This window comes from Scleropages formosus, chromosome 8 (assembly GCF_900964775.1).
Source record: "Scleropages formosus chromosome 8, fSclFor1.1, whole genome shotgun sequence".
Lineage (NCBI taxonomy): Eukaryota > Metazoa > Chordata > Actinopteri > Osteoglossiformes > Osteoglossidae > Scleropages > Scleropages formosus.
The window spans coordinates 18613467-18639547 of NC_041813.1; the positions used below are offsets into that span (position 1 = coordinate 18613467).

A 26081-nucleotide genomic window follows, 5' to 3' on the forward strand; every position below is an offset into this window, starting at 1 on the left:
AGTAGCGCTGTACGATGCAAGTTTAAACGCAAGTGTGTGAAAGTCTTTTATAGCGACAGCATGAAAACAGGTGCATTTTTTTTCTACAACCACAGTTGTAATGAACATGTAGGCCTGCTGTATGTCCACTCAAAGCCATAATGTACACGTGATGATATTTAATTTAAATGCTGGCTGGCGAAATCTCACAGCAATTTTTCTGTTATAATTTGCTGATTGTGAAGCAGGGTGGCGGGTGCCATAAAAATATTCTCTTATTCTTGTGTTTATGCTTATTTATCACCGTTAGCCAGGAGCCCATGTCCGAGTCACGGGCGCGCTCTCAAGTCGACAGGCAGCATGACGATGGTGGGCGTAAGGGGTCTCGACTCCTTGCCCGTCTCCAGCCCCTCATCCGCTCCCATCCCTACACATTTCTCAGTTGCCAGGCAACAGCATAGCAGTGACCAGAAACAGTTTTATTAAAACAGCTCAGCTGTATGTGAGCATGACCTGTGACACTGCTATGGGGACAGCAGGGGGTGCAGCGGTTAGAGCCACCACCACCTTCCACTCTAAAGACTCAGGAATCCCATCTCTTGCTGGTGTACCCTTGACCAATATACCGATACAGTAAGAACGGCCCCGCTGTATAAGTGGGTAAATCAGTGTAAGTCCACACCCAGCAGATTCACGCAACCCAACAGATGAGCGAGTGATGAGTGGCTCCTTGTGGAGGATCACTCTGTGCACTTCCACGTTCCTCTCTCTCTTTCTGGGCATCACCCAGCACTGCTGTCCAGTGGTCTAAGGCTGTGGGCTGGATCCCAAGATGTCCCAGTAGGGCCCATCTGCACCCAGAAGTGAAGCACTGACGCCAAGCCCAGTAAGACAGTCCTCACGCAATACACCAGCTCCTCAACTTACCAGTACAGCTGGAACCTGGGCTCTGTTCACAATCAGATTTGTTTATAACTCCGAAGTGGCTGTTCCCAACAAGTCACAATTAGAGGTTAATAAAAGAAACAGACCTTGATTTACTTGCAGTTTAGGTTCGGTAAAATTTCAGATGCAACTGTATCAAATAAATACATATTATTTTGAAAAAGTATTATTTTATAAATGTTTAACTGTATTTACATTAAAATTAAAGCACAACTGATATGTATAATAAACTGCATAAATTTTGTATCTCCAGAAATTCATAAGTCGACCATTTATAACAGAAGGAGCCAAAGACCTTGTCTTTAAATACCGACCACCAGTGTTTCTGAGATGCAGCTTATCCCCTAAGGAGAAGATGCAGCCAGATCACCACGTGATCGTTCAGGAACGTGTGGTAGAACCAGAACCATCAGGCTCTCCTGGTTTCAGCTACGCAACAGCTCCCCTCCAACGAGCAGTGGCGCTCGAGTCGGGACCGTGATCTCCTTCAGGGCCTCTCATCACCTCCCTCACAAAAGGTCCTTTTATGGACATGCAGTCCCACCGCCTGCAGATGACCGTTCATTAACATTTATGGCAGAATTTACTGCAACCAATAAATGTTGGCCCCATTTCTAAGAGCACTTTACAGCAGATGTGGTCACATGACCTGCTGGTTGTCATCCTCAGGAGACAGGTTATATAACCTGGTTATACTGACCGTTACTCCCCTATTGGTTATACTGGCCGTCACCCTCTCCTGATGGTCCTATTTAAACATCGGTGCAGTCGGAGTGAACGGGAAACTCTTTTGCTCTACCGGGTGCCTCCCTGCCAGATGAGCTCACGCTGGTTGGACTGCGGAGCAGTTCCGAGGACGCTCGCAGGTCCAAGAGCCGCCCCAGCGGCAGCTGACGTGATGGCAGGCGAAGGGCGTCTACAGAGTAACCAGCTGTGTGTGTGTGTGTGTGTGTGTGTGTGTGTGTGTGTGTGTGTGTGTGTGTGTGTCCAGGGTTATCTGTACTCTTGTTGGCGGGGGTTATCATACACTGCTTGGGACACCCCAGCCCCCTTCTGATGTGATCAAGGGGGCCGGGAGCCGACGAGGGAGGAGAGAAGGGGGAGGGGGTGCTACGCTCTCACACTGCCCCTCACGTCCCTCTCCTCCTCCTGAGTCCCTCTCGCTCTCTTTCCAGCCCGGTCAACTCCACTCCCTCACTCACACATACTCACGCACACATTTGCTCAGGCCTCCTCTCACATCACCATGCTCTTCTGGAACCTGGAGCTCGCCCTGCTGCTCATGACAGCTCCCGCGGTGTCACTGCCTGCCACCAACATCAGGATCACGCAAGGTGAGTGACGGCGTCGGGGACCCGAACCTGAATCCCGAAGCCAGAGCTACATCTCCCCCGAGGTCGATCCGGAGCCTTCGCTTTGGACCTCCCCAGCAGACGAACTCTTCAGCCTGTTTGTGTCACTTTGCTCTCTGCTCCCCCGCGTCCTTGTGCTTTTGGTTTCAGCGCAGCGAGACCGGGCGTGTGCGGCGAGCGTAGAACCGGCAGTGAGGGGTGCTACCATGATATTTACAGCGCTGTACTGCTTCCGAGAGCTTGGCGATAGCAGCCAAAGCGCTGCATGGTTCGAATTAGACTGGCAACCACTAGGGTACCCTGGGGTTCAAACAGTGAGTGTGACGGCATGCACTTGTGCGCGCGCGCGTGTGTGTGTGTGTGTGTGTGTGTGTGTGTGTGTGTGTCCAGGGTTATTTGTACTCTGTACTGTGCAGCAAAGCCTCTTAGTGTGTTTGTGGCATTTTTGACTTTCCCACCCCCACAGCCCTACCCCTGCAGCTGCCCGACCCCGCACAGCCGGTCTCCTGCCCCCTATTCTGGACCGAATTCGAGGGCCACTGCTACCGTTTTTTCCCGCTGAACCGCACGTGGGCTGAGGCTGACCTCTACTGCGCCGAATTCTCCAACGGGCTGCGATCGGCCAAGCTCACGTCCATACACAGGTGGGCGCCCCCGCCGCTCGCTGTCCCTCGTCCATCCAGCGAGGTACAAATCGAACAAAGTGCATCAGCGATGGAAGAAGAGCTTTAGACACAGACACAGGATTATGGACACAGCACGTGTGTCAGACATCACCGTGTTGCTGGTTCACGTCCCTCAGGTACCTGCCTATCGAAGTGACATTCGAATAGCAAATACATACATAATCGCGGTAGATGATGCTGGACTCGTTGATCGTCAGAAGACATTGTCAGGAGATCAGGACAGAAGCGGCTCTGAAAGAGACGTGTCTGAGAGCCTTCTTGAAAGCCGGGAGGGATTCAGCAGCTTTGAGGGACGCGGGGAATTCATTCTACTTCATTAGCACTGAAACTGAGAAGCTTTTAATTTTGGACCCCTTCTCAATGGGACCACTAAATGATCAGGTCTCTTAGGTATCTAGGTTAAGATTCTTTGGCCTCTTTGTTGCTCTGTCTTTTTTGTGTCATCCGACCTGACCCCTGTTACCCGGTCTTCCTATACCGGCACCTGACCGCGTTCCTGTGACCCTCAGCTGGGAGGAGAACGTTTTTGTGTACGACCTGGTGAACAGCCGCATACCCGGCATCCCCACGGACATATGGATCGGCCTCCACGACCGCAGACAGGTAGCGTGCCGTACCAGCTGAGCACAGCGCCGACTCACCGCGTGGCACGGAACACGCTAACCCGACACGCCCCCGTCAGATCAGATGAAGCGCACGGTCTGAACGGCGCTCAGCAGTCCAGTGAGACTAATGACCGCCTTCCACACTAATCTCAGGTCGCAGACACATGAACCCTGAGCACGCTGGAATTAATGAGGGCCAGACTGTGGGCTAAAACAAACATAATCCCCGTTACGGTACCGCGGTAACCCAACGTGGATTTTGTAGACGCTTAAGCAGGCTGTCGCTGAGCGCGCGTTTGAGCTCAGCCGTTTTCGAGTCCGATCAAGTTACGAATTTCTGAGGATACGAACATTTTTCTCTCCGTTCATTTATCCGGACGGTCGGAGCGAACGACAATGAGAATAAACGAGTAAGTAAATAGAGAACTGTACGCAGCCGTAGAGCATCGGTCCACGTGTCCAGCGCGAGTTCGGCTCCATTCCGCTCTGTGTCCGCAGGAGGGTACCCTGGAGTGGACCGACGGCTCGCATTACGAGTACAGCTACTGGGATGGGAACCAGCCGGATGATGGGATCCACCGCATCCCCGCCGAGGAGGACTGTGTGGAGATCTGGTACCGGCCGAACAGCGGTGAGGGACCGCACGGGCGAGGAGTCGCTCTCTCGCGCCCCCTATCTGCCTCGCCCTTCCTCTTCGGCTCTGGTTTCACACAGCGTCCCGTAAGCAAAGTCCGCTGATCGGAGCAACACGCGCGCTCCGTGTTTTACAATTTTAGGCAGCTGGATGTTCGGCCTGAAGGTGAGTAGCTCCGGGCCCAGCAGCAGGGCCCATCCTGGAACTGTCAGTTTTTGAGTCAAGGTCCAGCTCGCCATCCAGCTGTAATTCACTCATACGCACAAGTAAAATGAACATAACTAGAACTTTTGATACGATGCCTTTAAAATACATTTTTCTGAATTATGCGCCGTATGATGTACAAACAAAACCGGGGAAGAAGAAAGCGCACTGACTTCTTCGGTTATGGACCGTCAAGTTATATCTGACATCGGGTTCAAACGTTTTTCAGTTTATGTTTAATTGCATTTAGTTCACTTTGTGCGTTTTATAAAATTTCTGCCTGTCGTAATAAACACAGCCTTTTCACACCACCAGCCAAGAAAGGGCAGTGAATTGGGACCGCCTTAATTCAACTCACTTCCGCTGTGTTTGCAGCTCCTGTCTTGCCTTCCTGAGTGTCAGCGATCGATAACAAAATGAGGAGCACTGCATATGCTCACGGGATGAATCGGTCAAGAGTTTTTTATTTCCAGCGACGTTTAAACTCATTTTAGTGTTTCTCGAAGTTAAAAAGTAAAAAGTGTTTCACACTGCAGCTATGTGAAAGATTTCCACCAGCCTTCACCAGTTAATAAATGGAGGGATGTCTGTGTTGTGAAGTTTTTATTGACTGTGATGTACCGTAGAGGTAAAAGTAACTTTGGAGTTACAAACAAACCGAATTGCAAACAGATTGTGTTTGCGAGTTGAGAGTTCTGTGTGATAGGGGGGTGCTGTGGCGCAGTGGGTTGGACCACAGTCCTGCTCTTCGGTGGGTCTGGGGTTCGAGTCCCGCTTGGGGTGCCTTGTGACGGACTGGCGTCCCGTCCTGGGTGTGTCTCCTCCCCCTCTGGCCTTATGTCCTGTGTTACTGGGTAGGCTCTGTGACCCTGTATGGGACGAGCGGTTCTGAAAATGTGTGAGTTCTGTGTGAATGAAAACAATTCTTTGTTTTCTCGGTGGCAGCACTGAGGTCCTGGAATGACAACAGCTGTGAAAAGGCCTTCCCCTTTGTCTGCAAGATCCCCACCCTGGAAAACTAGCTCACCGAGGGGGCCCCTGGACGCACCTCAGTGGCAGTATCTCACCTCAGGCTCCCCCCCGCAAGGGTTCCGGCCGCTCCCGGCACGTCACTCCAGACCCCGGTGACCGCTGGGCGCAGGGTCTCTCCAACCATCCCGCACACACCGCAACCTCCTGTGCTCGACACGCTCCGGAGTGCCCCGGCATCCACGCGCACCCTGCCGTTGTCGTGGTTACATCGCCTCTGCGTCACACTGCCTACAGGGACCATTGCGCAACAGCGAAAGATTTACTATTCCCATCAAGCCAAGAGGATGATGACCCCAGGTTCTGCACCAAAGCCCAACACCTTGCCCGCCAATCCGTTGTTCGTTTCCGCCACGCTGGGACTGTCATCATGACGACTGCTACACTGACTCTTTGCATGTTGTAATGCACTGTAAACGTTTTTCAGTGTGAACCGATGTGATTTGTTGTGCATCCTCTTAGCTGCTTTCATTGGATTCCTGTCTTGTAAGGAAGCATAAATGAACTATATTTCCTGGTACATTGTATTTGCATCCAGAAGGCTCTCTTAGCCTGCTCCCTGTAGACTCCCACTCTTCAAGTGAAATATAAAGGTAATATAATGGTAAAGCGGTGTGTTTTCTCTTGCGCTTCGATTTTTTTGTGAATGAGCCGCAGGTTTAAGAGTCCGAGAGCGTGTCGGTGACCCGGAAGGTGAGAGACGGGAATGGGAGAGGAAGGATTAAACATAGGGGTCGTGTCTCATTCCAAAACGCGGCTCCAAAAATGCGAGGGTTGGGAGCCACCGCCGGGCTCGCGACCTCTGAACCCCTCCTTGAGCACAGACCACGGTAATTAACCACAAGTCCTCCACTGAATCCAAGGGGGGGCACAGGATAGCAGACGGGCCTCAGTCTGCGTTCTTTTCTAATACTCACCTGTCGTCACAGTAACGGCACTAAGAACCACTTGTCTAGCAGAAGGAACGTGGTACTTTTGCTGTAAAACCTCTAAAACCCCACAAGTGTGGTATGAGGATGAGCTGAAGCCCCAGCATTCCCTATAGCTCTGATGAGGGCAGAAATGAAAAAATTACTGACTTAAACTCAGTCATGTTTTAACTCCCTGATTTTGATCATCTCAATATCAGCATCAATATCGGTACGATCAGTAATATCTGTCATCTGACCAAATTCCGGCTGCAACTGTGTCTTTTCACCAGTGAGGTGTATTTCTTCTAGATGGATGTCACAGAGACAAACAGATCGAACAAAAAATGAACAACGATGGTATTTAAAGCACCGTACCGCTGTATAGCTTACGATGGGGTTCTGCTCTAACGACCTCAGGTCGACTGTCGTACGTCGCAAATCCCATTGTGCTGTATGATCGAAACCACAAGGATATACAGTATGAACGATTCACATGTGTGAATGCTGTGATGTGTCGTGTAACAGGGCTTTGTTACATCGTTTCATCAATTTCACACATTATTCACGTTACCTAATATGGAATAATAATAATAATAGGTAATATGAATACAGTACAGCATTATAACTATTTTCATGCTGCACTGTTATTTTCACTTTTATTTCTAAATCTACCTTCTTTGACTTTTTCTTCTCTGAACCACCGGAACACTCACGTTTCGCTCATCGTCCATTGTAAAAAATGTAACTTTAAAGGAAATAAATAAAATAAACTTTTTAAATAAAAAGTGCTGTAAATAAAACACAGCCACAGCTTGACACTCAGACACTGACTGGGTCTCGATGACAGGTACGGGGTCAGACTATGTCATCGTACAGCGCATGGAGCGCTTGTTCAGACATCGGGACTCAGAGATAATATAATAAAGTTGATGGGACGATCACTGTAACTCCGAGTGGTCACAAGTCGAGTATGTTGTATGTCAAGGACCATCTGCACTGTGTGCGTGTGTCTCTCATGTATGTGTATCCCGGGACAGAGAGATGCCTGTTGAACAGCACATGATTTATTGTCAATAATACACACTTGCAGTTGGCGATAAAGCGTCCCACACACACAGAGACGGACAGACAGGTCACGCGGTCAGCCTCATGGTCGTATGCTGGAGCGTGTGAGCAGAGCAAAGCTGCAGCAACACACCACACTTGTCCGCTCCTCCGGCCGCACGAAGACCCGATGCGACAGTAACTAGACCCGGAACAGTAAACACCGCGACTTTTCTTCTGGACACCAGAATGGAAAAAGTGGACATTGTTTTTTTTTTTTTTTTTTTTTCCCCTTCATTTAAACAGAGTGTATAATTAAAAAAACAAGGAAACCACAGTCTGATATTATTTACAATCACCGTTGACCAGACGTTGAAAGAAACATTGAAAGAAAAACCCTGACGTGCAACGGAGTAAAACAATGACGGGATCTCACACACACACACACACACAACAGAGACTGTTTCAGCAGGCCATGATGCAGTGTGCCATTTAGCATAATACAGCACATGATCCACCACTGCATACAGCACACTTGTACAGGTGATCACAAGGTCCTCAGGTGTCTGGAACAGTGACCAGGTGACCCCCTCCCCCCCCGCCCCACCCCCTCCCAGGGGCTCCTGGCTGGGAGAACATGGTCCTTTATAACAAAACACCCCATCAGAATCATCCTGATGCGACTTTCAGCATAAAGAAGAAATCACTTCTGTCTCTAAACATACATATCTACAACAGTCTTTACACGTGTACAGTATTACATTGCATGTCTCCATATATCCATAAACATATCAATAATTTCAAGTGACACAGCAGTTAGGTACACCTAGGGTACATTTTGCATGTGTATTATGTCTCAACTTCAGCTCTTGATGCCATTAAAGGAATTAGGAAACAGATTCTACGGCTTAAGCAAGTCAACAGGTAGCACGTAAACAGTGGACACGCACTTGACAGCGGGACACGCGGGTACAAAGGGAGGCTTCGGTGTAACAAGGGTCACTGTGATCGACAGATGCATTGCAGTCAAACGGCACCTGCTCGGCGGAAGCATGTGACACATTCAGACTGGTGCGACATACATGACACAACACACGTGCGTGTCTTCAGCGTGATCAGCGACTTAGGTTGCGTTTACTACTGCCGCTCAGCGGGAAGCTGAGGGAGTGTGTCTCAGAAAATAAATTCTCTATGGTTTCATCTGCTTGGGTTTCATCGCACAGGAAAAGCAAACACACAGAGGTGTTCTATACAATGGCTCCGCCCACCACTTTGTACCTTGGCTTGCGTCCCACGCCAAGCCCTGCCTACTCCGGACATCACGTTACCTCCAGGGAGGCAAGGGACACGCGGTCGCAGTCGTCGCGGGACCGCAGGCTGTGCCACTGCTCCACGGGGGTGCGTGGGGAGCGCAGCAGGCGACGCCAGTGGCTCGTTTCCGGGGCGCCGGTGGAAAACCGACCAATCACGACGCGGCCCACAAAATCATTGCTGCTTTTCATGTTGTGGCCATAAACTGGAAGAGGGTAAAAAAAGCAAGCCAATCAAATGGATAGGTAACAGACTTTCTTAAAACTTCTGGCGAATATCACACACACACACACACACACACACACACACACACACACACACACACACACACACACACACTGGCTGAAACTGCTTGTCCCAAGCGGGGTTGCGGCGAGCCGGGGCCTAACACGGCAACACAGGGCGTAGGGCTGGAGGGGCAGGGGACTCTGACAAATATGATCTCATCAATGGGGAAAAGCAATATGTTCTAATTTTTTGTTGCGCCATAATTCTTCAGCTTGTGCACGGCAGCTTGATAAACGTCAGGATACCCTCAGAAGGGCCTCTGCAACGTCTCTCTCACTTCTTGTCTTTCATTACCTGCCGTGCATTCCTCTCTTAATCTACCCAAATCCAATTGCGCTAATGGACTTTGTCCAGAGTATGAGCTTTTGCTAATTTCATCAGGTTGTGTACAAATAAAATTAATGCTTCTGTGCTTGTGGACCAAAGGCCCCATTCTGTTAGTGGAGGTACAATGATTGCAGGACCCAGCAACACAGAAACAAGGAGCTGGAGAACACAGAGCAACCAGTGAGATGACAGCCACCAACAGGTCCAGAGAGTCAAAAGCACGGAGTCATGCCCGTATGCTGTCAACAGGCAATCACAGTACCTGAATCAAAATCCACCGGGGTTAAATCCTGCTATGCACATCCTAACCGTGGAGGAACAGAGGAGCGGTCCCTGACTGCAGTAACATCACAGCCCGTGACACGGTCATGATCATGCTAATGATGTGGTCGTATTTGAGGGTTTAGCTGATCACTGCAACCTCCACATCATGTCCATCCTCTGCGGAGCCAGGCTGTCCGGGCCACACGTTTGCAGGAGTGATACGATGGCTGTCGGAAAACCCAGCTGAGATTAATTCCTTCAAGCCACTGCCCATTATAGGCCCTGCACATTTCTCTTCATTGTTTCCTTTAAGTTCTTTAATTGGGTTGTGGGTATTTATTTTGTGTAATCAGTGACTTTCATAGCCGGCAACACACATACATCTAAGATAGTTAGTTGCCTGCCGACACTGTGACATCGAGGACCCTCTTCTGCAGGCTCAGAGGTCTGCTCTTTTAATCTTCTCCAAAATGCCATTGCCCTTAGACATTTATAACATAATCTCGGTCGAAGCTCAGCCTTTACAATGACTGTAGACAATGTCCAGAGCTTAAATATTTTGAAAGCAAGCGTCTCATTGTTTTGAACACTGGCAGAGACCAGAGTTCTCCCCCTAAATCTGTGCCGACACATGCTTTAAACAGCTCTGAGCACAGTGACCCTTAACTTGCCATCGAAAACGGCACATGCAGGAACTCGGCACATGGGCCAAACCCTTAAATCCGAGCGGTCGAGCAGCCAGACGCCTTCACCCATCAGTAAGCATATGTGACACAGCCACGATTTTGGGTGTGCACCCACACAGTGTGGAATGAGCAGAGCTGCCGTTAGGCACCCCCTGTCCATGTCCACCGCCGTACTGGGTGGAGAAATGCATTACTTACAGATCTGCTCCTGTCGTTCCACGTGAAGAAATATGTAATGTGCTGCTTCCTGGCAATGGGTAGAACCACTAATCAGTTAAACACCACTGGTATTTAAAGCAAATTAGCAAGGGTCAGGGCGCGACAGCACGCAGCGGAGTGGATTACCTCCACGACGGCCTGTGGAACTGGTCAACCTGGGGTGAAGTCCAACGGTGCAGGTTATTCACTGTAGGACAGCTTAAGCTGTTGTGGAAACATGGAGCTGCTTTGTATGGAGATGCCTTTTGTGGGCCAGTGAACTAATGGCAGATGTTGTGTCAACGGACTGCTGACTCCTTTAATGGCCAACCTGGGAATGGCCTAGAGGAGGTATGTGGAAGCTGTGAGGCACAGCATGGGGTTTATGGACCATACCTGTGAACACCAGGCTGACTTCGCCAAGGTCCTCCTCGGCGACCCGAAAGCTGAAGGACTCGTTGTAGGCAGGGTCGATGGTGCCTCTCTTGCACGATGTTTTCTTGGTCTTCACCAGCTTCAGACCCATCACCAACTGAACTTTGACAAAGGGATCTGAGGTGGAGGCAAACACACCTCTTGAGAGTTCTCATTCTCAGCTCCCCCCAGCCCCCAACATGCCAGTTGAGTAGGTGGCACAAATACCTGAACCCTGACACATGTCGGTCTGCAGGAGCTGCTTGGCGCGAATGATGTCAACGTTGAGCCTCCCAGCGCTGGGCAGGTAGTTGAGGGACACCAGCAGCTCACCCAGCTCCACCTCGTTCTGGGGTGGCAAGAGACACATCTTCTCTGAAAAAGGTCTACACTACAACATCAAGGAACAGTCAAGTCCTGACTGGTCTCATCTCACAGGAAGGAGCTGGCTTTCTGTAAGTTGTTGCAACTAGCCCCACGAACTCTCATGAGCCTCACCAGCTCAAAAATGTACCGTTTCCAGCAACAGGAGAAAATAAGCATGTGTGTGGGCACACAGTGACACTTACGCGGACAAATGCACGCAAGCAATAGAACTTACTGAGAAATTCCTCCATTCCTCCACGACTTAAAAAAGACTTGGCAGTTTGCTCGCGTGGTGTCCACAAACAAACCCCGAGGCTGCAGCCGCTCTACGGCCGAGCAGTTTTCTGCAAGGTGATAAATTACTCAGTGTTTGTTTCTCTCGCTGGGGAATGATGTCACTGCTGAGATCACACCTCTTTGGTCAGGTTCTTCGAAAATAACAGTGCACTTCTGAAATCACTCAAAACCTTTTGGCACGAAAATCCCAGGGAATGGTGCTGCAAGTCCAGCGCAATTCCGGCATTACCACTGCAGGACCCTTAAAGGTCACATAGTTTCCACCTCGGTTTTTCCTCTACTTACTAGATCAGTCCTGTATGTTGCACAGTAAAGCATTCTTTACAAGATGGCCATGACCCCTGATGTGAGATGAAGCAAACACAAAGAGAAGACTGCGATTTCAGAAGCAGTACCTGGGAGCTGGGCACCAGCGGCTTCCACCAGTGACCACCTTTGACCAAGTCGACCTGCCCAAGTGGCACGACCACTTTGCCGATGACGCAGTGGCGGGAAAGCTTGTCAAAGTCGACGACAGACAGCAGGAGGGTGCGTCGCTGTGTCTCCAGGAAGGGCAGCTCGAAGGTGAAGCTTTCCTCAAAGACGGGGTCCTGCGTCTTGCGCTGTACGCCCGTCTGCCGTGAGTTCTTGTGGTCAGGTAGCAGGCATGTCTTCACGTAAGGGTTGCAGTGCGTTGTGTCCTGCCGTGGAGGCGGCAGATCGCGGGCCTCAATGACACGCACGCTCAGGTGGTTGTGGACGAGGTCGTACTGCGCTCCAAAATGCAGGCGCCCCAGCTGGAACCGCAGCAGCAGCTCCTCGTCCGTCAGGATGTCCACATCTTCATCACCACCTCCCCCGGCCCCACTGCCAGTCCCCTCTTTGCACCCCACTGAGTATAGCTGAGGCTCCAGCTTCTGGAAGCCACCATCCACCAGTGCGTAAGGCTTACGCAGAACAGAGGGTTGCACTGTCACCTTTCTGGAGCCCAGGGCACACAACTCAATGGGCCTCATGTCCACTTGAGGAGATCCAGGTCTCCCAGTTTCCATATCTGAGGAGTACATGGATGGAAAGGGGTTTCGTGCACAAAGGTAGTCCAGCCAGCCCACACCATTACAAATCATTATTACAGGTTTTTAGGTACTTGCATTCCATTCTATTCAAATTCTTGACAGCATCCTTATGATACTCATCACATGGTCAGCAGTGACTGCGGAGGTTTAGGAGTTAGCGAGGACTCACTAGACAGCTGGCGGTTCATATTGCTGGTGGAGCGAGACACCTCCGAGCTGTCAGGGCTTCGCTGATCAAGGGTGGCCGGGGTCTCAGCGGCCATGACATCACCATCCAGGACCCTGGTGCTGCGACAGTTCTCAACATCCTGGCAGCGGTCGACCCTGAGGGGAACAAGAAGTAAGAACAATGATCTACCGAAGGATGCTCCTGCAGCCAAAAGTGAATCCAAATCAATCCATGGCTCCGCCAATGACTCAAACCGAGTCGGTGCATCGCTTTGGCTTACCGTGTTGAAGGGCCTTCAGTTTTGGGGAATGGGGAATAGAAGTTACACTGTCGCCAGAATTTCTCTTTTTCTTCACCATTTCAGTTCTGGACAACTCAATTACTCCACCAGCTGCTCAGTGTTAAAGGTTCTGCTCTAAGCCTCACAGCCAACACACAAAAAATAATACTCACGGGTCCTTTTTAAACAAATGCTCAAAGTTATACAACCAGTCACTTTAAATTGTGTTAACGTGCAACACCCATCTCTAGAGTATACGAAAATGCGCCGGAACAAGTCAACAGCTCCTCAAAATGTTGACTAGAACATGTTTTTTGTATAATTTTGTTTTCCATTGCTGCTCTAATTTTTTTTATTGATGGTTGATATGGGAACGCTAACATCCCAGGCATCCCTTGAGGTTCATTCAGAATCCCTCGTTCTTCGTGGTCACAGCTCCTCCGGGACAGAGATGCTCCGGATGATGGAAGAAGTTGACTTTTTCTCCTTGTGGCATTTATGGAGGGGAGGAGTTGTCATGGAGAGGTGGAGCTGAGGTACATCTGCAAATGGGAGACATTCTGCATCTTGGGATGTAATGGGATGCAACTCAGATCTATTCAGTTATGACACCAGAGTGCAGTATATATGACCGCAGAACTCTAAGTCCTGCTGTTTATGAGCATGAATCTCAAGATCTCCATAAACAACCTTCAGAAAAATGATGGTACAAGTCAAGGCTCTATGGGCAGGGCCAGGGAGGTCAGCACACATAAACACAGCACTGCTTTGGCAAGACCTCTGACACCCCCATTGAAAAAAGCTCCCCTGAGAAAGGAGAATGAGTTCAGTTCAGAATCTGACCATATTCTAGGAGTCTGCGGAGCAGAGAGACGGCGACCAGCGATAACCACGAGAAGCTGCTGTGGTTTAGACGACTCTGAGGAAAAGGCTTAAATGTCAGAAAGCACTCATTACAAAATGACCTGATTTAATCCCACACATGTGTTTTGCTTCATTCACACAAACACTGGAGGCTAATCAGACAGATCTATTCTGTTTGCCTTACCCTCCTAAAAGCAGTTGCTGATGATTTCACTGGCAAAACAACCTTATTAATATCCTATTGCTTAACAGCGACAGCCATGAGGTCACCGTGCAACTGTCCCAGAATAAATCACAACAGGACGGACTCTAATGAAACCATAGCGTGTGGACTCTGCGCTTGGCGCGGTTTTTGTGGCCACACCCGGCGAGGCTCAAGTCCACGCGGAGATTCTGAAGGACTGGGCAAGAATCCACCCGACTGCAAAACTGTTCTAGACCAATCCATGCAGAAAAGGCCGCAACCATCCTAAAACCGTGGACAACAAATGGATTCAGGCGATCTTTCCTCACAGCTAATGAGGAACATGTTTTTCCACACATCTGTAGTTCTAGTCCCTTTAGACTGTGTGCAGGTGTGGTTCTGCAATTCGGAAAATTTTCCTTTTGGATGTGACAGCTGGTGGTTACCCCTCTGTAGCTCTGCATGCGGATTGGCTGCTCCTACTGCCTGATGATGACTGACACTCCTTCCGGTCATTCAGCTGCTCTGCGCCTGGTGCACATTGACCCTGCAGAAGTCATCCATCTACAGACCAGCGCAGAAGACCAGCTGACCCAAGGACCTCCTGGAGCTGCATTGGAGAGCAGAAGAGAGCTGAAGGTGGGAGAGACACTCACAGCCAGGAAGGTGTAGGTGCTGGGAAGGGGCCCAGAATCTCCAACTCCTCCTCATTGGGCTGGCAGCAGTAGCAGTCGCGGCAGGTGCGGCATGTCCAGCGGCAAAGCAGGAAGTCAGACAGCTTGGACAGAACACCCTGGAGACCAGACAAGGTGCAGCAGACATGACGGAAACCACAAGCATAAGGGAAAGCTTTAGCATTTGTTTCCTTTACAGTTGCCCGCAGCATTCATTCCAGTCTTTATGATTTTCTCAAGTAACCATGCCATGCCACAGATGCCCTTCTCCAAGGAAACAGAAAGCACCTTGCAGATGTCTCAGTAAATGCTCGTAACACGTCGTTCACCATCGCAACCTTCCCAGCATTCTTGACAAAGCCGCACCAGTCCCCGGAGCGTTATCCCACCGTCCCTTCCCAAATGGAGAGACGGCAGACAGTGATGAATCATCAGCTCTACGGCAACCACACCGACACTCACCTTGCCCGGCGCCGTCAATTACCCAAGACGTAATTTAGCCATTTGTATTTCTTATCCATGCACAACTGAGTATAATTTCACATTTCACAGATTGAGGCTTGCTGAAAATGCAAATAATAGACCTGAGATGTTCAGCAAAGATTGGATTTCCATTTTCATCTGACCTCACATTTATTCCGCAAATTGCCATTTGAATAATTGATTGTAGACTGCTCCACTTTGACGGGTTCGCAAGGAGGGTTATGCAAATTGATCCAGTCGTATGGAAAAATGACAGAAAATGAAGCAAACATTTCTAGACAGAAACGGCCCAAATGTGCAAGAGGAGCAGTCAGAAGAAGTTGACGTATGAAGAACGTGATGTCATGTTCGACGAAGACTAATTTCTCCTGGCAAACTGGAGGAGACTTCGGAAAACGACACACTGCAGACAAGGTGGTTGCGTAAAACAGCGACGTCTCCTCCCGGACGCCGGGAAAGAACAATCCCTTCTTGTTTGAATGATGAGTGTGACGACAGATCTGCAGAGATCATCGCTGGACGAGCTCACTGGCAAACGCAAAAGGGAAGCGAGAATGTAGTGCGACGGAACGAACGGAGCCATCATTTGCGGCTCTTCTGGAACAGAGGCTCACATATCCGGTCCCAAAACATTTCTGCTATTTCAATAAATCTGAGATAACCTTCCACGTAGCTGTGCGATGTATCCCTACGAATAAATTTCCCATCTAAAATTAATTGACAATTTAGCTTGCTTGACTTTGGTATGATTGTGGGAAATATTGTGATCATCCATCTTTTGCAGCCTGCTGCTCTCATGAAGATGCTATATATTGTACATGCTGCACTACAGTAAATGGAACTCACCTTATCAACAGGCTCCAGCTGTCCTTGTCCACAGGCAGGGAGGCACAGGGTCCAGTTTGGGTGTTGGGGTCGGGGGAGAGCAGGGGTCAAAGTCGAGAAGAACAGTTTAGCATCAAGGAGGAGGCCTTCATATGGAAACCATGGCAGTGAACATGGTAGAGCCTCATGATAGTCATTTCCGGTCATGGAAGATTCATCAGAAAAGAAACGGAGAGAGAAGACGAATAAAGACTTCAAGAGTCACACATCGAAGCATTGCACTATGGAGAGCAGGAACGCTGTGAAGATGTTTTCCTAGAAAGAATTTCCGCCTCCTTTCATTCAGAGTTTTTTATGTTGTCTACCGAGTGATGATACGCAAACTAGGAAAAATTTCGATCTCGCCCGTTAAGCAGTTGGCTATTTAAATGAAGTCCCTTAAGGCCTTTTGTCAAGAGCACAATAGCAGGAACCTTCCTGGACCTGGACACTCATTGTTCCGGTGCCTTAACCACTCAGCTTAGGGGATCACTCTGGCCATGTGATTGATTTCTTTATCACTTTCCACTGTTTTCATTACAGGAAAACTTGGGAAAGCCCTCGCTGTGTGATTTCTGTCAGGGATGTCTGTGGGCTGCGTGTGGATGTGTGTGTGTCTGCATGTTCCCATGGTCCGCCAGGTCTTCCACCCCAACAGCCAGATCTGCAACACACCCATCCTCCTCAGACCACCAGACGGCCAGGCGGTTGGCCCCTTAATTAATACCAGCGGTAACGATAGCAACAACAGATGGAGCCCCTCCCCCCGCAGGAACAGAGCGCCCGGGGTCAGGCAGAGGAAGAGGCATGGGCACGCACACATGTACACACATGCAGAGACATAGCAACACACACACACACACACACACACACACACACACACACACGCACACACACTGTCTTGGCCTACATGTGGCAAGGAGTCCCTGCTCAGTGACATGTCTCACCACACAAGACCTCAGAGAGCAAATAGTGCAGCAACCTGTTGATCATGAGCTGCCGTCGCACATGGAGAAGCCAGAGGGATTCGACAGCAGGCTCAGAATCAAACAATTATTTCATTAGTTGTAAAAACCACCGAAACAATGCTTAAAAACTAAATGCAGGTATGAATGAAATGGGATGAGGTGCAAAACAAAATCAAGTGACAAAGACCAAAAAGAAGAAGAACGCACACTGAGGGTTAGTGTTCAAAGTGTCATACGTTGTGTGTGTATGAGCGTGTTTATGTGTGCATGCTTGGGTTTGTATCTGTGTGCATGTGCATGTGTGTGTGTGTGTGTGTGTGTGTGTGTGTGTGCGCTCTCCATCTGCTTGCCAAGGTGGGTAGGTTGGCAAGGCAAAAGCCCAGTCCTACCTGTGCGTACGCCATCTCCGCGTCAACGTCTCTCTGCTCCCGCGTGGAGGATGAGTCTGGACCACACACCCCTCATCCAGCTCCACCGGCCCCTCAAAACACACCCTCACACACCGGAAAGAGGGAAAGAAACCGGACCGATTCAGAGCTCCCAGCCCAGCCTCCCTCCTATGCTCCCATGCAGTCTGCTCCTACAGAGCCACACAGCCAGACCCCCCGCCCACCCACCCACCCCATCCCCGCCTTTCCTGTTTCACGCTCATCCCCTTCCTCAGTCCCGCTCCATTCCTCCTCCCCGCATCCCGCCTTCCTCCAAGAGCCCAGTGAGTCATGCAGGTCTGCTGAGACGCTAACAGACATCCTCTGCTGATGCCGGATCGCTGGCTACTCAACATCGGCATCAACAGCATCATGAACATCAAAAGCATCATCGGCATCGTCAGCATCATTTCAAGAGCAGTTCGTGCCTCATCCTGTTCTTCTGTCACTTTACTATTTTTTAAAATTATGTAACAGATTTTTAATTTCTAAAATGCTAGTGACACGAGCGATTTGAGTTCTGCATCATCTTATTTCTTTTTAGGGCAGAAGGTGGCGTAGTGCTTAAAGTCTATATTTGAATCCCACCCTCCTGCTGTATATTTGGGTAAATCATGGTGCGCAGCTCAGTGTACACTAACACTAGCACTAAGTAATTTTAGGGAAAAGCTCAGATACACTAAAGGATAAATGTAAACCCAAATAAACAATGAAATCAGAAGAAGCGGGTTTATGCACAAATAGTTTTCTTCATAACATAATAAATTTCCTTTTGTTTCGTCCATTAATGTAGAAACTATGCGGTATTTAAATGATATTCAGCCGACAGGTTCCTCTGTGGAGCAGGAGAGCAACAGGGCGAGGGATTAATAAAAAGAAGTACAGCAGGAGTGGAGCGACCCCTGTTGTCTACAAATAGAAATTCACAGAAATGCCTTATTCTGTTCAACAGGTCACACGGAAGTGGAGCTCAGGCTTCTTCGATGGTGGCACCAGGCACAGAGTGACATGGTGCAGTGAACTGGACTTGTGACCAGAAGGTTGTAGGGTTCAGACTCAGAACGCAAACCTGGTCGGTAACGGGGACAGCCGTGCCCACCTTTCGCCGCACGTGTCCTGCCCTGGGATGATCCCCAGGGTCCTGTCATCTCCGCTGCCCCCACTGGCGTTAGACCTTGAAGACGACACACCCAGACGAGGATCTGCGGATCTAAAGCGCACTTTGTCTGCACGACTCTTTTCACGACTGAGCTCGTGGCTTGAACTGCCGTTGAACTTCTGCAAGGTTTCAGGAAAATAAGCATCAAAGGGTACGCTGTAGAGGACTAATGACAGTCATCATCATGCAGGTGATGACTGCCTATGGTACAGGTGACTCATCCAACGGCAAGCAGTAACCACAACTCCTACTTGGTGCTCAGTGGACTTGCAGGGAGGGATACCGATGCCACATGCAGACCCGTCGCTGTAGATGTGGTCCAGGAGGAGTATCGCGGGTGCGAAAGCACGGCCTCCTTGGTCCGAGCGGGAGGGTTTGGGTATTGCACCGAGAAAGATGCAGAAGTCAACGGCCTTGTCGTGGACAAATTATTTATTTTGAATGCAATAAAATGTCGATGGCCATTTTCAAAACATTTCATTTCTTAACTGAGCACAAAATCACCATCAGCTAACCAGTGCAGGAAACATAATGTATAATGTGCACAGATCAGAGGAATATCACTGACGGCCGAATGTGTCATAAATTACCAGCAACACACAACATACACAGGACTTACTGCACATTTCCACTAGTTTTAAAAAGCCTGTTTTACTCTTTAAGTACATTACCGCACCCTGCACTGACACGTATTTCCACAAAATAAAAATTAAATTAAATAAATAGAACGCATCACTTATAACTGCTGAATTCAACATAAAATTTAAGAAACAAGGCACATTTTGGCACTTTGACGCTGGTTAAGAGGAGCTCTGAAATATACCAGCACCGAACATAAACATAGACGGAAAGTGTGCCTCGTCACCATGTTCCCATTTTCTCACCCGCTTGCCATCGCCTCCGAGGCACCTTCCTGTTTCTATGCGTAACACTGTTTGCAACGTATCTTCTCAGAAGAAACGGGTATAATAAATTTAATTTCTGCAAGATGATGTAATGAGTGGGGGCGTGGTGGCGCAGTGGGTTGGACCGGGTCCTGCTCTCTAGTGGGTCTGGGGTTCGAGTCCCACTTGGGGTGCCTTGTGATGGACTGGCGTCCCGTCCTGGGTGTGTCCCTTACGCCCTGTGTTGCCGGGTTAGGATCCGGCTCCCCGCGACCCTCTATGGGACAAGCGGTTCAGAAAATGCGTGCGTGTGTATGATGTAATGCAACAGTATTATTCCTTTCTTGCAGCTGGACGTCACTTTGCGACACACAGTAGAGTAAAAAGTGGAATGAGGCATCAGGATAATACATGATAAGTGGAATCAACAGTTGCTGAGGGATTTTTTGTTTCGATATCTGCTCACATGATGAATTTGAAACATATAGCATCATTATTACTGCTATCTTTTGTTGACTGTTGAGCAATACAAGCGTATGAAATTCTATTGTGCCAATAGAGCATTATGAGAAGTGAAAATAAAATAGAGATGCCCCAGATGGGTCGCTCCCCCAGCACTTGCTCTGTACCTGGGGTTCAGCTCCTGCCAGCTGCACATTCCCAGAGGACACATCCCAGTCAAAGGGCAGAGGGCAAAGGGCACGACCCCTGCCCAGAACCCGCATGCTGGACCCCCTGTGAATTTGCCAAGGCCTGAATGTGGCCATAACTGGAGCCTCCAGAGATGCCCCTCTGCCCCAGGAGAGCTGCTTACGTCGCTACTTCTGTGACGGAATCATCTCTCGCTTCTCTTTTCCTGTTTTATATTTTTAGATTCAAATTTGCCTCTGCGAGCAGCTGCAGGACCTTGCACCCGATGCCGACAGTGAGTCCAGACTGCACAAAGAAGTCTAGATGTGGGTGACGCATACGCCAGCAAAGAGGGAAGGTCCCTTCCGTACCGAGCGGGTCGAGCACCAACCCCCACGTGCCCTGAGGCAAGAAGGAGGGGTGTTTCTCTAAAGACACCAGATAAATGCAGGTTTCATCTGATGCCCTGAAGCAGAAGTGTAAACAAACCACCCACAGCAGAGAGGGAGTCTGGACTGAGGGAGTGCCGTTTCCATGGCGATGAGTTAGGGGGAAGGTCAGGGCATGCTCCTTAATGTGATGTTCCAAAGAGAGACGAGCCGTGTTAATACGGACTTGGGCGCGGATCTGAGGTTCACCCAGCCCTGCTCCCCAGCGACCGTGCACTGTATGCAATTACTATATTTTTACACCGATTGTAAGCGGCACACATTGTACAGCGAGAATTAGGCCCGGTGCATCTGCGGCCGATTCTCACCAGCCCATTTCCTGTTCCTTCACCAACACACTTAGTTCCCCTTTCCATCAAACCTATGAGCCATGAGCACAGGGCAAACCAGCAAGGGAGGGGTGGAAGCACCTACAGAGCTACCCCCAGTCGAGCCCCTTTCACCCTTCATCTTTGTATGGTACCGTAAGGTAAACTGAGCTACAGGGAGGTCAGACACCTCCTCCACCTCTATTCAGTCGCTGATCTGGACAGCACGCAGTACGGTCACGCTGCGATATGACCCTGACCGCAATCCCTCCCAGTCCCGGGGCGTTCCTGTTTTCCCGACTCAGGTCATGAGGTTCCTCGGTCTCAGGCCCCGGGGGCCAACGCATGCCACAGTGGCGGTGCTGAGTCACCGGGCTACTCTCCGCAGATCCCTGAGCGGCTCATGGAACAGGAAGAGGTTTTCATCACCACGGAACATGAAGGATAACACGTGTCGCCCAGCAGGCCAGCTACATTTACACTTAAATTTATCCATTTATTCATTTACCAGATACTTCCCTCCTAAGTGACTTCAAGTAGAATTAACTGATGAAAACCGTATCACTTTCAAACCTGGAATGTTTTGAAACAGTGATATACAGATGTCAGAAACACAGTTACTCTTAGAAGTGTAGGCACTGTACAATTATTCCCTGTTTCCATGGTGGCCTTTAATCCCTTTGGTTAAAATTATTATATTTAGTAAAGTGTCACCAGTTACTCACGCTCAATATCAATATATTTTCTTGCTGCTGTTCCACCTCTGGAAAATGAGTATTACTTAGATATGCCGGTACGCACCCCTATAAGTAGCTGTACTGGCTGTACATTATTTAATTATTGCATATTCCTAGAAGTGTGTTTGGGACAAGCGGTTCCGAAAATGTCTGTGTGTGTGTGTTACCATATGGTTGCCCCCTCCCCAAGTTTCGTTATTCTGTTATATTAAATGTGTCTAACGTAGCATCTACCACATCAAATGCCTTGTATGCGGAAATGTACTCAGCCCTTAAAGTTATTTTATGTTAATTTACATTAAATACTGAGTAAACAACTGGTTCAAAATTATTACTTTGGTTTTTGTGCATAGTTATTACCCTTGAAAAGCAATTTCTGCTTTTTTTCCTGTGACATCTATCAAGTTCTTTTTTCCTCTGCACCAAAAAGCAAACAAGGCAGCTCATCTAAACTGGTCCAGTTGCACACGCTTGTCGGGGCCTCCTGTCTCAGTGCCGGAAGATCCGTGCAAATTCCACTGGACATGGAATGTGGATTTCTGGTCTTGCTCCAGTTGTGGTCCAGGTCACTCTGCATCCATGTGCTTACACGGGACCCCTCCCCCCTGGCTGGCCCTCTGTGGGCGACCCAGGCGAATGAGCCGGTGAAGGTGCGTCCACGAGTAGGCGAGCCTTGCGGCCACCAGGTCCAGGGCGGCAGGGCTAAACCCGGCCCACAGGTTGGATGGGGTTGAGCTTTTGATGGGTTTTGGCACAGCCAAGAAGTCGGGCAGCAGGCCAGTGTCGCCCCCCAGGAAGAGGTGTCCCAGGTTGCGGCGCTGGAGGCCATCCCGCACGCTGCGCAAAAGCTCCTCCAGTCTCTCCAACAGGTGGCGCTCCTCCCAGGCTTCAGGAGGAGTGGCCAACAGTAGGCGGAGCCATGCTGTTTTGAGCGAATAGGAGGAAAGCACAGCCCGCCACTCGATGGCACCCTGGCTGCCCAGCGCCAGGCCGCTGAGGTCCCGCACCGCCTTGGCCATCTGAAGGCACTTGAGGTGGCAGGAACCGGGGGGCAGCCGGCCCTTCAGCCACCCCAGCAGCTTTTGCTCCTGCCTGGGGAGGTACGCCGCCCACAAGGCACCGCCACCTTGTGACAGTCTCTGCCCCGCGGCCACCCAGTAGGCACCATCACCCAAAGGCAGTGCGGGCACAAGCCGGACAACCATGGAAATGTGGCAGCACACGTAGTCGGCACGAGGTGTGAGTCGCAATAGCACACGGTCCTCGCTGAACGACAGGCCCAAGGAGCAGCGCTGCTCAAAGGGGTAGCGCACCGCAGACAGGCAGCGTGTTGCTGCTGCATAGAACCAGCGCAGGACAGCTTCTGGAGAAAGGCGGTACGTAGTGCCGGTCGCATCCAAACTCAGAAAGGCTTCCGTGAAAGCCTTGTGCCGCCGAGTCCAGTCAGATCGCCGAGGGGTCTCCAGGACGCAGAGCGATGGGTCCTCCAGTTCTGGGTTGCAGCCACTCCGCGGTTCCAGGCGGAAACCCCGAGGCAGGCGCAAGGGGACCAAGATGTCAAAACAGTCGGGGCGGCCCACTTTGTGCTCCTCGTAGGAGCTGCCGATCTGGACAAAGTCGCCACGGAAGGCCAACGAGGATTCGGGAGGAACCTCGGGGCGGCCAGCTTTCACCAGCTCCCCCACCAGCTTGGCCACGTGGGCCTTGGAGTGCCCCAAGACATGGGGTGACAGACGCACGTGACGCTCGTAGAAATCCTCCAGCAGCTCCCTCTTGGAGGAGAGAGCCCTCACTGGAGCCTCGTGGGACCTTCTCCCAGAGCTCCGCCCCCGAGACGAGCAGTACCCAAGGAGGAGGGCAAAGATGACAAGAGCCAGGAGAAGTTTTGTCAGCCAGGCAAGCCAGAGAGACTGTTCTCGGCAGCCGTCGGGCCCAGACTCGGTGCCATCCGGAGGAGAGGAGATGTAGAGCAGCAGGAGGGTGGCGAGCAGGCAGGCGACCAGTGACCAGAAGACCCTCAGGTTCAGGGTGTACACGGTCATGATTTCTCAGTTCGTCTCCCAGGCTCCATTCCGTGCGTTCTAACCCATGGGGACAGCCTCCCCAGCTGCTGAAACACAGTACCCCTTCCACCCCACAGCTAGAAACACCTCAGTCGTCTTCTCCTCCCCTCTTCTCTCGAGCCAGGAGCCACGAAGGCAGCACACAGAAAGCGTCCTCGCGGTGGGCCGTGTTGAGTTGTGCAAGTTGGGGAAGTTCGCTGTAAGCGGGGATGGCGCGCGGGCCCACATGTGCGGCTTCTGTCCGTGAGCTCAGAGGAAATACCAAACTGTTCACACAAGAATTTCATTTCAAAAAGAGAGAGAGAGCGAGAGAGATAGAGAGAGAGAGGAGCCTCAAACTGAATGTTCAGACAGGCTCCTCCCACTAGCGCCCTGTCTTCTTAAAGAGACAGTGTCCCCTTTTCACTGATTCTTAACTTTTGAGACCTTCACCTGGAGAAACACTGTCTTTACTACCATTAAAAGGTAGAGCCTTTTCGATAATCATAACTATTATAACACTGCGTCCCCAGTCAGGAAATGTGTTTTTTTTCCGACTAGGCATTGGATGTAAGTAAAGGAATTTACATTTCACAGCAAAAAAAATCTAATGTAGGAGAAGGCAACCCAGGAGCGAAAGAAGCACACGTCGGTGTTTCTACACACGTCAGGAAGATGTTTTGGCCACGGCACAAGCGGAAATTGAGGCCCATGACTTCATTTAAGGTGTGGCCCTTGTGCAACAGAACACTGTTTGAGTGGGTCAGAGAGCGGAAGGGTGCTCAGCAGTGCCTTAACGCTGTCAGAGTGTGTGTGTGTGTGTGTGTGTGTGTGTGTGTGTGTGTGTGTGTGTGAGTGAGGGTTGGTTTTTCCAAAGTGCGAGAGCCCTGCTCCGCACACCTGGACATTCCGGCCATGAAAGAAGCTCTCAATGGAACAAGGGCCACTCATGCCATCGAGGGCCATTCCTGGGGGCCTGAAAGGCGAGACTGCTCTGGAACAGAACAAGACCCACACACGCGTGGCGTCTTCATGCAGCTTGTTCGGTAATTATCCCGACCAGCCTGAACTGGTCTGCGCTGGTCAGGATGCATGCAGCTATCAGTACGACAAACCGGCTCTTTGAGATAAGCGTCACTTTGCATTTGAATTTAGCCACAGCTCCAGAAGAAACACTCATACTGTCGTTCTTATCGTCTCTGCCTACAGCTCCGTGCTGGAAAAAAAACACGTATCAAGGGCACTGTCTCTCGGGGAAACTTTGGCCACTTAACGCCCTTCCCGACGGTAACTCGATATCTACAGTCAATCCCAGTCCAGCCAGCTCATTCCATCAACCGCACACATCTGCATTTTCCTGATGATAAACACCCCCCTCCTCACTGCTCTACCCCCCCCCGTCTGATGGCAGAAGTGTGTGAGAGACACGTGTGTGGTTTCCTCTGTGAAAACAGGCCATCATTCAGCCTGGCTGGACCCGGGTCACAGTTCTGCACCCCCCTCTGGGGAGGAAATGCTATTTATAGTGGGTGAGAGATGGGAAACCCAGACAGTACTGGAGGACGATGGAGATGATCCCTTTCGACCCCAAACGCTGACCACAGCAGGAAACCCAAAAATGCAAAGATCACTAAGAATAACACATGTATTATTAAGACTACTTAACAATAACTAGTTAATAATAATGAATAAATGAATAAATGTACAACGATGACACAGCACAGGAAACTGGTCCTGCAGGAAATGGTGACTCTTTGACTCATTGAACCAGGAGCATGTCGGGCAACAAAAAAAAGCGAGTTTGAGAGTTACGGTCGACGGGCCAAGACCCTCTGACTCACGGGAGGGTGAGGTCACACCTTCCAGACATGCTGAAAAGCCCTGGAGGCAGGAAGCCACCACCGCGTGATCCCTTATGTTCGTCTTGTGAAACTGCAGCAGTCTTTGAGTCGCTGAGATTGAGAACTCTGATTAAACACGACCATGCAGCAGCGTCCCCTAGAGCGAGAAGCTGAGCCAAACGGCCGTCCCAGGGCCTGTCCGAATAGTTCCCACTCAGCCCCCCCCCCCATGAAGCAGAGGTACCAGAGGGGTTGGGAAGGAGGCATCGCATCACCATGGCAACTCCCGCTCTCCCCTCTGGACTGACCACTTCCTTCTGATGGCAATGCGATGAGGTCATGGGAAAAAGGGATGTGAGGGATGCTGGACAGGCGGACATGGAATATGGAGTCACTGTGCCAAACCAGAGTCAACAGCTGCTCCAACCCCCAACACACTGCAGACAAAGGCACGGATCCTGCTACCTGTCCGTGACGTTCCCTCAACGGATGATCACTTTTAGTCGAACCGGTGTTGTAGAA

At 50.2% G+C, this 26081-nt stretch overlaps 3 protein-coding genes across 3 annotated transcripts; 1 reads left to right on the forward strand and 2 right to left on the reverse strand.

The window, feature by feature from the left end:
- The first annotated feature begins 2044 nt into the window (after positions 1-2044).
- On the forward strand, positions 2045-6021 carry clec19a (C-type lectin domain containing 19A). Its single transcript, XM_018757121.2, has 5 exons — positions 2045-2258; positions 2743-2920; positions 3472-3565; positions 4066-4198; positions 5351-6021. Exons 1-5 carry the CDS (start codon positions 2171-2173, stop codon positions 5425-5427), a joined length of 570 nt encoding a protein of 189 aa, XP_018612637.1. The 5' UTR covers positions 2045-2170; the 3' UTR covers positions 5428-6021.
- Positions 6022-8350: 2329 nt separating this feature from the next.
- Positions 8351-14801, reverse strand: syt17 (synaptotagmin XVII). Its single transcript, XM_018757087.1, has 7 exons — positions 14749-14801; positions 13045-13586; positions 12765-12919; positions 11936-12573; positions 11106-11226; positions 10860-11015; positions 8351-8905 (listed from the first exon to the last, which is right to left on the reverse strand). The coding sequence occupies exons 3-7, from the start codon at positions 12856-12858 to the stop codon at positions 8709-8711; spliced, it is 1206 nt and encodes a 401-aa protein (XP_018612603.1). The 5' UTR covers positions 12859-12919; positions 13045-13586; positions 14749-14801; the 3' UTR covers positions 8351-8708.
- Positions 14802-21414: 6613 nt separating this feature from the next.
- Positions 21415-24054, reverse strand: itpripl2 (ITPRIP like 2). Its single transcript, XM_018756965.2, has one exon. The coding sequence runs from the start codon at positions 23716-23718 to the stop codon at positions 22243-22245; it is 1476 nt and encodes a 491-aa protein (XP_018612481.1). The 5' UTR covers positions 23719-24054; the 3' UTR covers positions 21415-22242.
- Between the last annotated feature and the right edge of the window lie 2027 nt (positions 24055-26081).